Genomic DNA, 14444 nt, shown 5'->3' with positions numbered 1-14444 from the left:
TGGCAGTGCAAAGCCTGCTTAGAATTCTCTCTCTCTCCCCCTCTCTCTGTTCCTCTTCTCTCTCTCAAAATAAATATATAAACTTTAAAAAGTAAAATTTACAGGGGTGCCTAGCTGGCTCAGTCATTTAAGCGTCAACTTTGGCTCAGGTCATGATCCTACAGTTTGTGAGTTCGAGCCCCGCGCTGGACTCTGTGCTGACAGCTCGGAGCCTGGAGCCTGCTTTGGATTCTGTGTCTCCCTCTCTCTCTGCTCTTCCCCCACTCATGCTCTGTCTCTCTCTCCTTCAAAAATAAACATTAAAAAAATTTTTTTTAATTAAAAAAAATAAAATTTACAAAGATTCTCAACATAAATATACTTGAGGAAGCTTTCTGCTGAATAGTCTTTACACTTTGCCATTTCAGGTAAGGTAATGTGGAATACCATGGATCTAGAGTTTACACTCAAATTTTTGTTCTTTGAACACTCATTTTTGTTGGTGTTTTAATTTCCAAAAAGCATATTTACATCTAGTTCATTAAGTGCTTGTGAAATCAGTTGGGAAGAGACTATGTACAGTGAATATTGGCAACCCGGCAAAAACTATTAGTGTGTTCAGCTTGTAAGATTTATTTTTATGTATTATGTTTGTAGAATCTTTAAAGTTGAATTCAAGATGTATGGTTTTCGTTTCAGCTTAGGTTTGAAAACATGTATTTCAGATTTAATGGAGTCTATCATATTTTAACAGAGTCGAGAGAAAGAACTTATGGGTTTCAGCAAATCAGTAAATGAAGCACGTTCAAAGATGGATGTAGCTCAGTCAGAACTTGATATCTATCTCAGTCGTCATAATACTGCAGTGTCTCAATTAAGTAAGGCCAAGGAAGCTCTAACTGCAGCATCTGAGACTCTCAAAGAAAGGAAAACTGCGATCAGAGATATAGAGGCAAAACTCCCTCAATCTGAACTGGAATTAAAAGAGGTAAATCTTTGCTTCTGTATTTTTCTGAATATTGTTTATCAATCCAAGTTTTCAATTTATATGTTTGTATTTATATATTTTTTAATCTAAACATCTGAACTGGCATAAATGTGTAAGAATGAATATATAAACCAATTAGTGTATTTTTTTCTGATATTGAATTTATGGAAGTCATCAGGGAATTTCATGACCAATTAGAATTTTACTGTAAACTTAAATTGTATTCAGTGACCACTTCTGTGTTGTTGGTAATTCAGTTTATTTGGGGGGTAAATTATATTTGTAACTTGAGCTTTTACTTTATACTCTTGACTGGTAATAGAGGTAATAATTTAAAGCCAGGAGGGGGGAAGAATGTCAGGAAAAGTGGCTGGTCTAACTTAAGAGATTGAGAAACTGAGAGTTTGGGGGTTTATGTACGTGTGTATGATTCCTTTTGTTGACAGCCTGGCATTTTTGTATAGCAATAGTGCTATTCACCTACCATATTCCCTTTCATTTCAAAGCAATGATTTTTTAAAAAGAAAATTACATATATAATAAATATCTTTCATTATTTAGAATGCAAAGCACACTATAACCATAGTCCTGCCCAGTCCCTTAAATTCTGGGTCCTATACCAACGTCTGTTTTTGATTAGTGCAGACCTTAGGAATTGGAACACACTTACGCATAACTTTGTGGTATGGAACTGAGATTTCCGCACACTAGCTCTACTCGTTCTATCAATCAGTTTACTACTAGAACCATGTTGCACTTAGGGTCCTTGTTATTGACCCAAATAATTTATATTCCTTTAAAATAGAAAACCCATCCATATTTAGAAACCCACACCCAGCAGTTTGGAAGTTTAGTTCTGGTTCAAGTGTTTTTTATTGGTCGTCTTTTTTGAGGCATTACAACTAATTCTATGCTATTAGAATTAGGTTGGGCGTATGTTTCTGGGATTCATTTTTTTTTCTCACTTTTAGAAAGAAAAAGAACTTGAAAAACTTACACAAGAAGAATTAAAATTGAAAAGTTTGGTTCGTGATCTTTTCCAAAAAGTTGAAGAAGCAAAGAGTTCCGTAGCAATGAATCGAAGTAGAGGGAAAGTCCTTGATGCAATAATTCAAGAAAAAAAATCTGGCAGGATTCCAGGAATATATGGAAGATTGGTAAAGTAGATTTATTCAGAAATGGCTCAAGATACTGTAAATAATTTTCTTTCTTTGACTTAACTATAATACTGAGTTGCTGTAACATTCATTTTTGTTTAAAAGACCTTTGCTCTTAGTACTCAGTCATGGTAAAATTCTTTGTGGTATGGATTATCTCATATTAAACGTAGTTTTTATTTTTTAGTTTTAGATAACTACCATTTAGTACCAAGAAGAAAAAAAAACTAGCAATGATAAGGAAATTTAACAAAACCACTTTATTCTTTTTTTAAAAAATAAAGAATTTGATAAATTCTGGATTTTATACCATTATACTGAAGATTGTGGCTAGAGTTTAGGGAAATCGGGATAAGGCAGAAACCCAAGGCTAGCAATAGTGGAGACCATTACTGCTCTTGAATTTGAAGAGGGAAGGGAGCTGTAGCCATGGCTACAGGGTGGCCAGAAGGAAATGGGGAAAATATTTCAACCCCCTTCAACTCCTACCCTGCCATCTCTAGCTGTTACTTCACATTTTCTAAAGCTTAGAAAACCAAGGAACCAGTTAGTGCAGTCCCTGAGTCAGCCTTCCAGAGAAAGAAGGAGAAAAGAGAATGATTTGTAAGTGCAAATGAAAATTACCAAGCAGAGTTGCTTCCATGTCTCCAGGCCGTGTGACTTACACCTTATTTACTTGGGAGATTATGAATCTATTCTTTTGCTTTCAAAGAAAAAGCTAGTCTGTATGAATGCTGCTTCATGGCTAATTAATAGGTTGATAAACAGGCAAATATGTTTTATGGGGACTTACATAATCTTAGCTGGCTTTCAATAGTTCAAAAAAAATTTTTTTTGTGTTTACTTATTTTGAGAAAGAGTGCACACAAGCTGGGGAGAGGCAAAGAGAGGGAGAAAATACCCTAACAGGCTCCATGCTCAGCACAGGATTTGATCTCCCCACTGTGAGATCACAACCTGAGCTGGCCACTTGACCAATTGAGCCACGCAGGTGCTCCAATTTATTTATTTATTTTGTTATTTTTTAGAAAGCAAGCAAGAGCAAGGGAGGGAGAGAGGGAATCCTAAACAGGCTTCACACTGAGTGTGGAGCCCAATGCAGAGTTTGATCCCACGACCCCAGGATCATGACCCAAGCCGAAATCGACTCAAATGCTGAGCAGTTGAACCACCCAGGAGCCCCCAAATTTCATTATTTTAGGAAGTTATTATTTTGCTTATGCTGTAGTGCTTTTAAGGTTGACAGATTTGAAAATCTTTACATTGTATGTTTTCGTTTTCATGAAACAGTTCATTTTGTGCTCATTAAAAATCCAAACTTTGCATATCTTACAAATTTTTTTAAAGGTGCATTAAAAACTAGTAGTGATTGAAAAAAGGGGAAGGTTGAGTGAGAGGAACACATATTTTTCATTGAGTACCTTTTGTGTTTTTAAAAACCATGTGTAGGGGTGCCTGGTTGGCTCAGTCAGTTAAGCGGCCGACTTCGGCTCAGGTCCATGATCTCGCGGTCCTTGAGTTCGAGCCCCGCATCGGGCTCTGTGCTGACAGCTCAAAGCCTGGAGCCTGTTTCAGATTCTGTGTCTTCCTTTCGCTGACCCTCCCCTGTTCATGCTGTCTCTCTCTGTCTCAAAAATAAGTAAAACGTTAAAAAAAATTTTTTTTAATAAATAAAAAAAATAAAAACCATGTGTAAGTATAGTTTTTCAAGTAAAAGTAACTTGAAAAATATGTAGGAATTATAATGAAATGATCCTGTGCCTAATTATTGATTGTGCAATGATTTTTTTCCCCCTGCCTCTTATTATTAGGGAGACTTAGGAGCAATTGATGAAAAATACGATGTTGCTATTTCATCCTGTTGTCATGCATTAGACTACATTGTTGTTGATTCTATTGATACAGCTCAAGATTGTGTGAACTTCCTTAAAAGACAAAATATTGGAGTTGCAACCTTTATAGGTTTGGATAAGGTAGGTATTCATAATAAGCTACCTCTAATTTAATTTTAAAGTACTAAATTGTTTTCTGCATTTGAACTCTAGCTTTTTTCTTTATAGTGATTTAGTGAACAGCTGGTAGGTTTTGAGGATATTTTAGGCTGTGGGGTTATATAGTTGTAAGAAAAAACCTTGCAATGCCTCCCTTAAAGGAATATACATTCTGATATTAGAGTGACTGATAGCTTGGCGCTTCTAACTTCCATCATCAGTAACTGCTTTTAATAAAACAAAAACCTTTACAGAGATAGAATTCACGTACCATAAAATTAACTATTTTAAAGTGTAGAGTTCATTGGTTTTAGTGTATTTATAAGATTGTTAAATTATGACCACTAATTTCAGAATGTTTTCATCACCCCAAAAAGAAATCTCCTGCTCATTCCCAGTCAAAACCTATCTCCTGCCACCTGCAGTTTGTAATCTGCTTTTTGATTTACCTGTTGTGGATATTTTGTATAAATGGAATCATACAGTATGTAGGTTTTTGTGTATGTTGTCTTAGGTTTTCAAAGTTTATCCATGTTGTAGCATGTATCAGCAGCTCATTCCTCTTTATTGCCAAATGATGCTCCTTGTGTGAATATACCACATTTTGTTTATCCATTCAACAGTGATGAACATTTGTGTTGTTTCCATGTTTGGGCTATTATGGCTAATTGCTGTTATGAACATTCATACACAGATTTTTGTGCATACCTGTTTTCAGCTCTCTTTGGTTAATATCTAGGAGTAGAATTGCTGGGTTACCTGTTAACTAACATTTTGAGGAACTGCCAAACTCTTTCCCACTGTGGCTATACAATATCCTACCTGTAATGTATAGTTTCCAGTATCTTTACATCCTCACCAACACTTGTTTCTACATCTATTTTATTATAACCATCTTAGTGTTGGGTATGTAGTGGTCTCTTACTGTGGTTTTGATTTGCATTTCCTGATTACTAACGTTGAATATTTTTTCATGTGCTTATTGGGCATTTGTTTATCTTCTTTGAAGAAGTATCTATTCAAATCCCTTGCCTATTTGTTCATTGCTTTGTCTTACTAGTAAGTTTTAAGAGTTTTTTCATATATTTTGGGTGCAAGTCTCTTGTCAGATATATGTTTGCAGATGTTTTCTCCCATTCTGAAATGTTCTTATGTTTTGTGTGTCATGTCTAAGAAACTACTGCATAATCCAAGCACATGGTGATTTACCTCCTGTTTTCTTCTGAGTTTTGTGGCTTTAGCTTTTACATTTTGGTTTTTAGTGCATGTTCAGTTAATTTTCTAACACAGAGTAAAGTGTACCTCTACTCTTAGATGTAGATATCAGTTGTTTCAGCACCACTTGTTGAGAAGACTATTCTTTCCCCATTGAATTTTCTTGGCATCTGTGTCAAAGATCAACTGACCATAAATCTGAGGGTTTATTTCTGAATTCTCCATTTGTCTATATATCTATTCTTATGAGTACCACACTGTTTATTTTAAATTATTTTATTTATTTTTTAATTTATATCCAAGTTAGTTAGCATACAGTGCAATAATGATTTCAGTAGATTCCTTATTGCCCCTTAGCCATTTAGCCCATCCCCCGTCCCACAGTCCCTCCAGTAACCCTGTTTGTTCTCCATATTTAAGCATCTCTTATGTTTCATCCCCTTCCGTTTTTATATTATTTTTGCTTCCCTTGCCTTACATTCATCTGTTTTTTATCTTAAAGTCCTCATATGAGTGAAGTCATATGATTTTTGTCTTTCTCTGACTAATTTCACTTAGCATAATACCTTCTCGTTCCATCCGTTTAGTTGCAAATAGCAAGATTTCATTCTTTTTGATTGCTGAGTAATACTGTATTGTATATATATACCATGTCTTCTTTGTCCATTCTGTCCATCAGTGGACATTTGGGCTCTTTCCATACTTTGGCTATTGTTGATAGTGCTGCTATAAACATGGGGGTGCACGTGTCCCTTCAAAACAGCACACCTGTATCCCGTGGATAAATGCCTAGTAGTGCAATTGCTGGGTTGTAGGGTAGTTCTATTTTTAGTTTTTTGAGGAACCTCCATACTGTTTTCCAGAGTGGCTGCACCAGCTTGCGTTGCCACCAACAATGCAAAAGAGATCCTCTTTCTCCACATCCTCGCCAACATCTGTTGTTGCCTGAGTTGTTAATGTTAACCATTCTGACAGGTGTAAGGTGGTATCTCATTGTGGTTTTGATTTGTATTTCCCTGATGATGAGTGATGTGGAGCAGTTTTTCATGTGTCGGTTGGCCATCTGGATGTTTTCTTGGAGAAGTGTCTATTCATGTCTTTTGCCCATTTCTTCACTGGATTATTTGGTTTTTGGGTGTTGAGTGTGATAAGGTCTTTATAGATTTTGGATACTGACCCTTTATCTGATATGTCATTTGCAAATATCTTCTCCCATTCTGTCAGTTGCCTTTTAGTTTTGGTGATTGTTTCCTTTGCTGTGCAGAAGCTTTTTATTTTGATGAGGTCCCAGTAGTTCATTTTTGCTTTTGTTTCTCTTCCCTCTGGAGACGTGTTGAGTAAGAAGTTGCTGTGGCCAAGATCAAAGAGGTTTTTGCCTGCTTTCTCCTTGAGGATTTTGATGGCTTCCTGCCTTACATTGAGGTCGTTCATCCATTTTGAGTTTATTTTTGTGTATGGCATAAGAAAGTGGTCCAGGTTCATTCTTCCGCATGCTGCTGTCCAGTTTTCCCAGCACCACTTGCTGAAGAGACTGTCTTTATTCCATTGGATATTCTTTCCTGCTTTGTCAAAGATTAGTTGGCCATACGTTTGTGGGTCCATTTCTGGGTTCCCTATTCTGTTCCATTGGTCGGAGTGTCTCTTCTTGTGCCAGTACCATATTGTCTTGATGATTACAGCTTTGTAGTATAGCTTGAAGCCCGGGATTGTGATGCCTCCTGCTTTGGTTTTCTTTTTCAAGATTACTTTGGCTATTGGGGGTCTTTTCTGGTTCCATACAAATTTTAGGATTATCTGTTCTAGCTCTGTGAAGAATGCTGGTGTTATTTTGATAGGGATTGCATGGACATGTAGATTGTTGTGGGTAGTTATTGACATTTTAACAGTATTTGTTCTTCATATCCAGGAACATGGAATATTTTTTCCATTTTTTATGTCTTCTTCATTTTCCTTCATAAGCTTTCTATAGTTTTCAGTGTATAGATTTTTCACCTCTTTGGTTAGATTTATTCCTAGGTATTTTATGGGTTTTGGTGCAATTGTAAATGGGACTGATTCCTTGATTTCTCCTTCTATTACTTCATTGTTGGTGTATAGGAATGCAACCGATTTCTGTGCATTGATTTTTATATCCTGCAACTTTGCTGACTTCATGAATCAGTTCTAGCAGTGTTTTGGTGGAATCTTTAGGGTTCTTTATATAGAACATCATGTCATCTGCGAAGAGCAAATGTTTGACCTACTGGTCGATTGGATGCCTTTTATTTCTTTATGTTGTCTGATTGCAGAGGCTAAGACTTCCAATACTATGTTGAATAACAGTGGCGAGAGTGGACATCCCTGTCTTGTTCCTGACCCTAGGGGGAAAGCTCTCAGTTTTTCCTCATTGAGGATGATGTTAGCAGTGGGTCTTTCATATATGGCTTTTATGATCTTGAGGTATGCTCCTTCAATCCCTACTTTCTTGAGGGTTTTTATCAAGAAAGGATGCTGTATTTTGTCAAATGCTTTCTCTGCATCTATTGTGAGGATCATGAGTACCACAGTCTTAATTACTATAGCTTTGTAATAAGGTTTGAAATCAGTAGTTCTCTAATTTTGTTGTTCTTTTTTTAATGTATGTATGTTTATTAATTTTGAGAGAGCGTGTGAGCAGGGAGGGGCAGAGAGAGAGGGAGAGAGAGAATCCCAAGTAGGCTTTGTTCTGTCAGCACAGAGCCCGATGAAGGGCTCAGTCTCACAAACCATGAGATCATGATGTGAGCTGAAATCAAGAGTTGCACACTTAACCAACTGAGCCGCCCAGGCGCTCCTAATTTTATTCTTTTATATCAAGATTGTTCTAATTTCCATATGAATTTTAAGATTAGCTGGTCAGGGGTACCTAGGTGGCACAGTCAGTTAAGCATGTAACTCTTGATCTCTGCTCAGGTCATGATCTCATGGTTCTTGAGATCGAGCACCCCTTTGGGCTATACACTGATGGTGTGGAACAACCTTGGGATTCTGTCTCTCTTCTCTGTTCCTCCCCAGCTTATGCACACTCTCAAAGTAAATAAACTTTAAAAAAAAAAAATTAAAGATTAGTGGGTCAGTTTGGGGGGGAGAGGGAAGGCAACTGGGATTTTTGATGCAGGTTGAATTGAATCTGTAGATCAATTTGGGTTGCCATCTTAACAATTCTAAACCTTAACAATCCAGGAACTGGGGCTGTCTTCCATTTATTTAGGTCTAAATTCATACTATAATATTTTACAGCATTTAGTGTATAGGTCTTTTGTTGTTAAATGTATTTCTAAGTTTTTTGGGGTTTTCTGTCTTGTTTAATATGATATTATAATTGGAATTTTTTAATCCCACTTTTAAGTTATTCATTACTAGTGTGTACAAATACAATTAATTTTTGTACATTGATCTTGTATCCTACCAATTTGCTGAATTCATATTAGGTTTAATAGTTTTGTGTATGTGCATTCCTAGGATTTTGTATATATAAGATCATGTCATCTGTGAATAGAATTTTATACTTTTTAAATAACGGTAAAATAATTATGCAGATATTCAGAACCTTGTATACATGTTCTTACATGTTACATATGTATATTATGTAAGTAATACTCTAAAGAAATGATACATTCTGTTTTTCTTTCTTTTTTTTTTCTTTTTTTAACTTTTAGATGACCGTATGGGCGAATAAAATGACCAAAATTCAAACTCCTGAAAATACTCCTCGGTTATTTGATTTAGTAAAAGTAAAAGATGAGAAAATTCGCCAAGCTTTTTACTTTGCTTTACGGGATACCTTAGTTGCTGACAATTTAGATCAAGCCACAAGAGTAGCATATCAAAAAGATAGAAGATGGAGAGTGGTGACATTACAGGGGCAAATCATAGAACAATCAGGTAATGAAAGTGTTTTTCCTGGGGCGCCTGGGTGGCTCAGTCAGTTAAACATCCAGCTTTGACTCAGGTCATGGACTCGCGGTTTGTGGGTTCTAGCCCTGCATCGGGCTCTGTGCTGACAGTTCAGAGCCTGGAGCCTGCTTCGGATTTTGTGTCTCCCTCTCTCTTCTGCCCCTCCCCAGCTTCTGCTTTCTCTTTGCCTCTCAAAAATAAATAAACATAATTTTTTAAAAAAATTTTTTAGTTCTTTTCCTGACATTGAGTTTATTTAATCTTGTTGGAATACAGCTAAGTCTGACTTCTCTGTTTTATAGGTACAATGACTGGTGGTGGAAGCAGAGTAATGAAAGGAAGGATGGGTTCATCAGTTGTTGTTGAAATCTCAGAAGAAGAGGTGAGCATATATAAAATTAGAGTCAGACTTTTTTTAAAGCCTTCTGATGTGTAACATACATACTATAAAATTAAGCCTTTTTAAGGATACTCAGATTTTAAATTAACAGATTGGATTTTGTATAAATGATATATGTAAGCTGTGGGATTTTTTAAATGTAAAATCCTTTAAACTTCTAAAAATAAAACATGTTAATTTAGAAAGTATGCTCAACATATGTATCTTTCTAATATTACATTTGTATCATATGGACATTTCATAATTTAATCAATCATTATTTAACATTTAATGTTTTTCACATATAATTGGTATAGTCCATGATTGTTTTTTCTATTTCAAAATAAGTATAGCAAAGATTTCTGATATGCATTTCCAAGTTTTATTTCAAAATATTTTACATGCCCACAAGTATGAGAACGTCAAGATGCCTAGAAAAAATTACTGTGTTCCGTTATCAGAACACTATACTTTTTCCTTGGATACTGAGCTTTTTCCAAAGAGTTGTACCTTGATTTTTTCCCCCATATTTTGAAATAGTTTATATCCTTCCACTTAAAATTTTGAATGGTGGAAATAGGTGACTGTGCAACACTTAAAATTGTCTTTCCATCTGATTCTGTGATGCAGAAATTAGTTTGACCATCTCCTAAGCTTTAGGATTGGGGTTTGGAATGGGGATTTTGGTTTTGTTCTAGGCTTTAAAATCAGAAGTTGGGGTTTTCTTCATTCTAAATTGATTTCGCTGTTAATCTGAAATGACTCTTAGAGAAAACTTATTTCACTGGTACTCTTTGTAGGTAAATAGAATGGAATTACAGTTGCAGAAAGACTCTCAAAAAGCAGTGCAAATCCAGGAACAGAAAGTACAACTGGAAGAAGCAGTAGTTAAGTTAAGGCATAATGAACGAGAAATGAAGAATACACTAGAAAAGTTTACTGCAAGCATCCAGGTACTCTTTTATTAATATTAGCTAAAGCTATTGGAATTCAGTAGCATTTGGCAGAAGCGTTTTGTTGTTTGCTTACAATTTTAGAAAATAAAGGAGAAGAATGGTTCTCTAGGTGGAAGGCCTGTCTCTTGATTTCATCTCCCTGAGTGTTAAAGTCCCTGTTGCAGTTTTCCTCCAGCCACGGCTATTCTTTGTTTGCATTTATACACCTTGGAAATGTGTCTTCCCTTAATATCTGTGTAACCCTTTAATTTCATTCTCTTTTCAGAGTAGAATGTTTCTTAATTATGAAAAAGCAGTGCATACCCCACTGATTTAAAAAACAATTTGCCGGAAATATCCAAAAGATGATTGCCCTTACAGTTTATGTATATTCTTCAACTTTTTGATATAAATACCTAGTCTGTGTTTATGTCCTATATTTATACAGATATGTGTATAGATTTTTACTGAGTCATGTTAATTTTTCTTAGTAAATTGTGGTTTTCTTTCCAAGCCAATGTAAATTTACTTTTACAGCTGCATTTGAGTGTGTTCTTTATGTCACAATTTGATAAATGCTTTTCTATGTTATTATGAATACTGCTATGTTTAAAATATCCTAGTTAGAGGCTTCTGGCTGGCTCAGTCAGTGGAGCATGCAACTCTTGATCTCACTCTTGTGATTTCGAGCCCCACATTGGGTGTAGAGATTACTTAAAAATAAAATCTTTAAAATAAATAAAATATCCTTGTTTGGTATATCTTTATGCACCCAATTATTTCCTTAGGTTAGATTACTAAAATTATGGTTATTATCCACTATGTGTAGTGTTAAAGGTATTGTTGTATGATGCCAAATTGTCTTCAAATAGATGGTTCCAATTAATTTACTTTTAGTAGCATATGTAAATAATTATTTTTCCAAGTCTTTGAAAACTAGGCGGTCTTCACTGTGTTGTGAGTTTGCTACTCTGTACCTACAAGTGGCATTTTAACTTGTATTTGTGATGAATTACAAATTTCATGTGTTTGTTGGCCATTTTCATGTTTTATGTTAACTATTCATGTTTTCTGCTCTTTTCCTATTAGTATTCGTCTTCTTCTTAAAGATTTTAAGTGTCTTTTTTTATTCAAAGTGTTTAAGGCAAATATCATTGTTATAGTAAGTTAAAATAATGATCTGTAATGTTAAAACATTTCTGTAGCGTTTAAGGGAACAAGAAGAATATTTGAATGTCCAAGTTAAGGAACTCGAAGCTAATGTGCTTGCTACAGCCCCTGACAAGAAAAAGCAGAAGTTACTAGAAGAAAATGTTAGTGTTTTCAAAAAAGGTATGTGTATGTGTTTAAGGGTACACACTTCCTTCTTTTTTTTTCTTTTTTTTGAGATTGCCAAAAATAGGTTTTTAATATTTGAAATGTTTAAAATAGTTTGTAGAATAAAAATAGCAGTTGTGTACTTATGTGCAAGTCAGCTGCTCTGTTTTATAGTTTCTATTATTATTATTTTTTTTTTTTAATAATTTCTTTTTGAGAGAGAGAACGCACAATTTGGGGAGGGACAGAGGGAGAGGGAGAGAATCCCAGGCAGCTCCAACACGGAGCGTGACCCCACGAACCATGAGACTATGACGTGAGCCAAAATCAAGCGTTGGAAGCTTTAACCAACTGAGCCACCAGGCACCTTCTATGATCTCAATCTTAAAAGGTTATAAAGTAAGTACTATTAAGTACTTCATTTAGCCAATAAGAAAACTTAAGGCACAGAATGGTTTATATAATTTGCCCAAAGTCGTCATATATATAGCTTGTAGAGGAATTGAGGACCAGAGCAATCTGATTCCAGAACCAGTGCTCTTAATTTTATACTTTGTGTAGTTTGGCTCAGTCTTACCCTTCAAGATAATAGTTATTTTATGGATTTAGGAAACTGAGTATCTGGGGAAGCTAAATCACTTTAAAGCACACAAGAAATAAGTGGTATACACATGAAGAAAAACAGTCTTTGAAAACTTAAAAAACATGTTTTCCTTCCAGAACTTTTTTCTTTTGTACATGTAAATATTGTAAGTGTTCTACCAGTATACATAAAGCAAGAAAGGGAATTCATAAGCTTATAGCCAAAATTGGCTTTGAAATTTAAATCCCCTGATCATGCACTTGAACAGCCCTGCTTGTCTTTTCATGTTAGCTTCAATCAAACAGATGTGCATCTTATTGCAGGAGGGGGGAATGATAGGTTATAATTAGATCCCTTCCTGGCTTACAGTATTTTAGCTAGTGAACAGCAAACACAGCCTTTTGTCACATCCTCAGGAAAGACCCCTGTTACAGTTCAATTTGTGAACCCAGGAGGGCACATACTGATTGTCCAACCAAAGAACTAGTTGGGGGCTAGGGCGCTTGGATGGCTCAGTCAGTTAAGCTAAGCATCCGACTTCAGCTCAGGTCATGATCTCACAGTATGTGAGTTCAAGCCCCGTATCAGGCTCTGGGCTGGCAGCACAGGTCCTGCTTTAGATCCTGTCTTCCTCTCTGACTCTAAAAAATAAATATTAAGCAAAGAAAAGAAGAACTAGTTGGGGTGGACTTGTAGTAATTATTCAAATGCTCCAAAAATGAGTTTTCTTCCAACAGAAAAAGAGATAAAAAGATATTAAGTAGACCTACTTTGCACATTGAATATTCACCAGTACCCATATTAACTTTATTTTTTTTTCCCAGATCTTTCTTTTTTAAGTTTATTTATTTTGAGAGACAGGCTAGGTGGGTCAGAGAGAGAGAAAGAGAATCCCAAGCAAGCTCCGCACTGCCAGTGCAGAGCCTGACACGGGGCTCAAACTCATAAACCGCAAGATCATGACCTAAGCCAAAACCAAGTGTCGGACAATCAACTGACTGAGCCACACAGGTACCCCTGTCTACAGTTTTAATATTAAGACATTCACGGGGTGCCTGGGTGGCTCAGTTGGTTAAGCGTCCCGACTTCAGCTCAGGTCATGATCTCACAGTCTGTGAGTTTGAGCCCTGCATCAGATTCTGGAGAGCCTGCGTCAGATTCTGGAGAGCCTGCTTCAGATTCTGTCTCCTTCTCTCTCTGCCCGTCCCCTGCTCACGCTCTGTCTCTCAAAAATAAATAAACGTTAAAAAAAAATTTTTTTTTTTTTTTAAATTAAAAAAAAACATTCACTCAGCATCTGCTGCTGGCCATGACCAGGTTTGTTTAAGTGCCGGTGATTGAGCAGTGAACAAAATGAAGTCCCTCTTTTTAAGGATCTCACGCTTCAGATTAGGAAGCTAAACAAATACATTGCTTTTTGTATTGGGTGGTGCTGAGTGATAATAAAATCAGGGTTCACAGGACAGGGTGGAGATAGGGAATCACAAGGCCTGGTTAGACGGGCCTCTACTAGAGAGACTTAAGCAGAGACACAACAGAAGTATGAGTGCTATGTGATACTTGGGAGAAGAGCATTTTAAGATCGTAGAGGTACATAGACCCTGAGGCAGGAGTATGCTAGGAGTCTCCAGGAACACAAGGAAGCCAAAGTGGCTAGCAGAAGAATCCAGATAACGTAGGGCCTTATAGGCCATGTCTCTGAGAGAAATAGCCACCAGAGTGATGTACGGTGGAAGCGGCATCATGTGACAGGTTTTTTTTTCCCCCCCTTGCATTTATTTTGGATCTGTATTTTGTTCTTGCAGACACATTAGCTTAACTCCTTCTCCACACAGTATTTGTTGTGACTGGTTTGGTGGTACCCAATTGTCAGATGAGCAGCCAAAAACGTATGTGTGTCATTTATAACAACATTTTCACAGAGACTACTGGAATCTGTATTTCATTCTTACTTGAAAAGGAAGCTTTGACTTTATTAGGAGCCC

The 14444-nt window shown here is 36.2% G+C and overlaps 1 protein-coding gene across 1 annotated transcript in view; it reads left to right on the top strand.

The window, feature by feature from the left end:
* SMC4 (structural maintenance of chromosomes 4) overlaps positions 1-14444 on the top strand; it is a 44976-nt gene that overhangs the window by 23997 nt on the left and 6535 nt on the right. Inside the window, exons 11-17 of the mRNA XM_027061517.2 lie at positions 734-967; positions 1939-2124; positions 3936-4097; positions 9008-9233; positions 9548-9627; positions 10425-10577; positions 11765-11891. Of these exons, the coding sequence (XP_026917318.1) occupies positions 734-967; positions 1939-2124; positions 3936-4097; positions 9008-9233; positions 9548-9627; positions 10425-10577; positions 11765-11891 (1168 nt within the window). The remainder of the gene's footprint in view (positions 1-733; positions 968-1938; positions 2125-3935; positions 4098-9007; positions 9234-9547; positions 9628-10424; positions 10578-11764; positions 11892-14444) is intronic.

This window comes from Acinonyx jubatus, chromosome C2 (assembly GCF_027475565.1).
Source record: "Acinonyx jubatus isolate Ajub_Pintada_27869175 chromosome C2, VMU_Ajub_asm_v1.0, whole genome shotgun sequence".
In the NCBI taxonomy this organism is placed as follows: Eukaryota; Metazoa; Chordata; class Mammalia; order Carnivora; family Felidae; genus Acinonyx; species Acinonyx jubatus.
The sequence above is the reverse complement of the archived record's forward strand: the minus strand, read 5'-3'. Positions and strand labels throughout refer to the sequence as shown.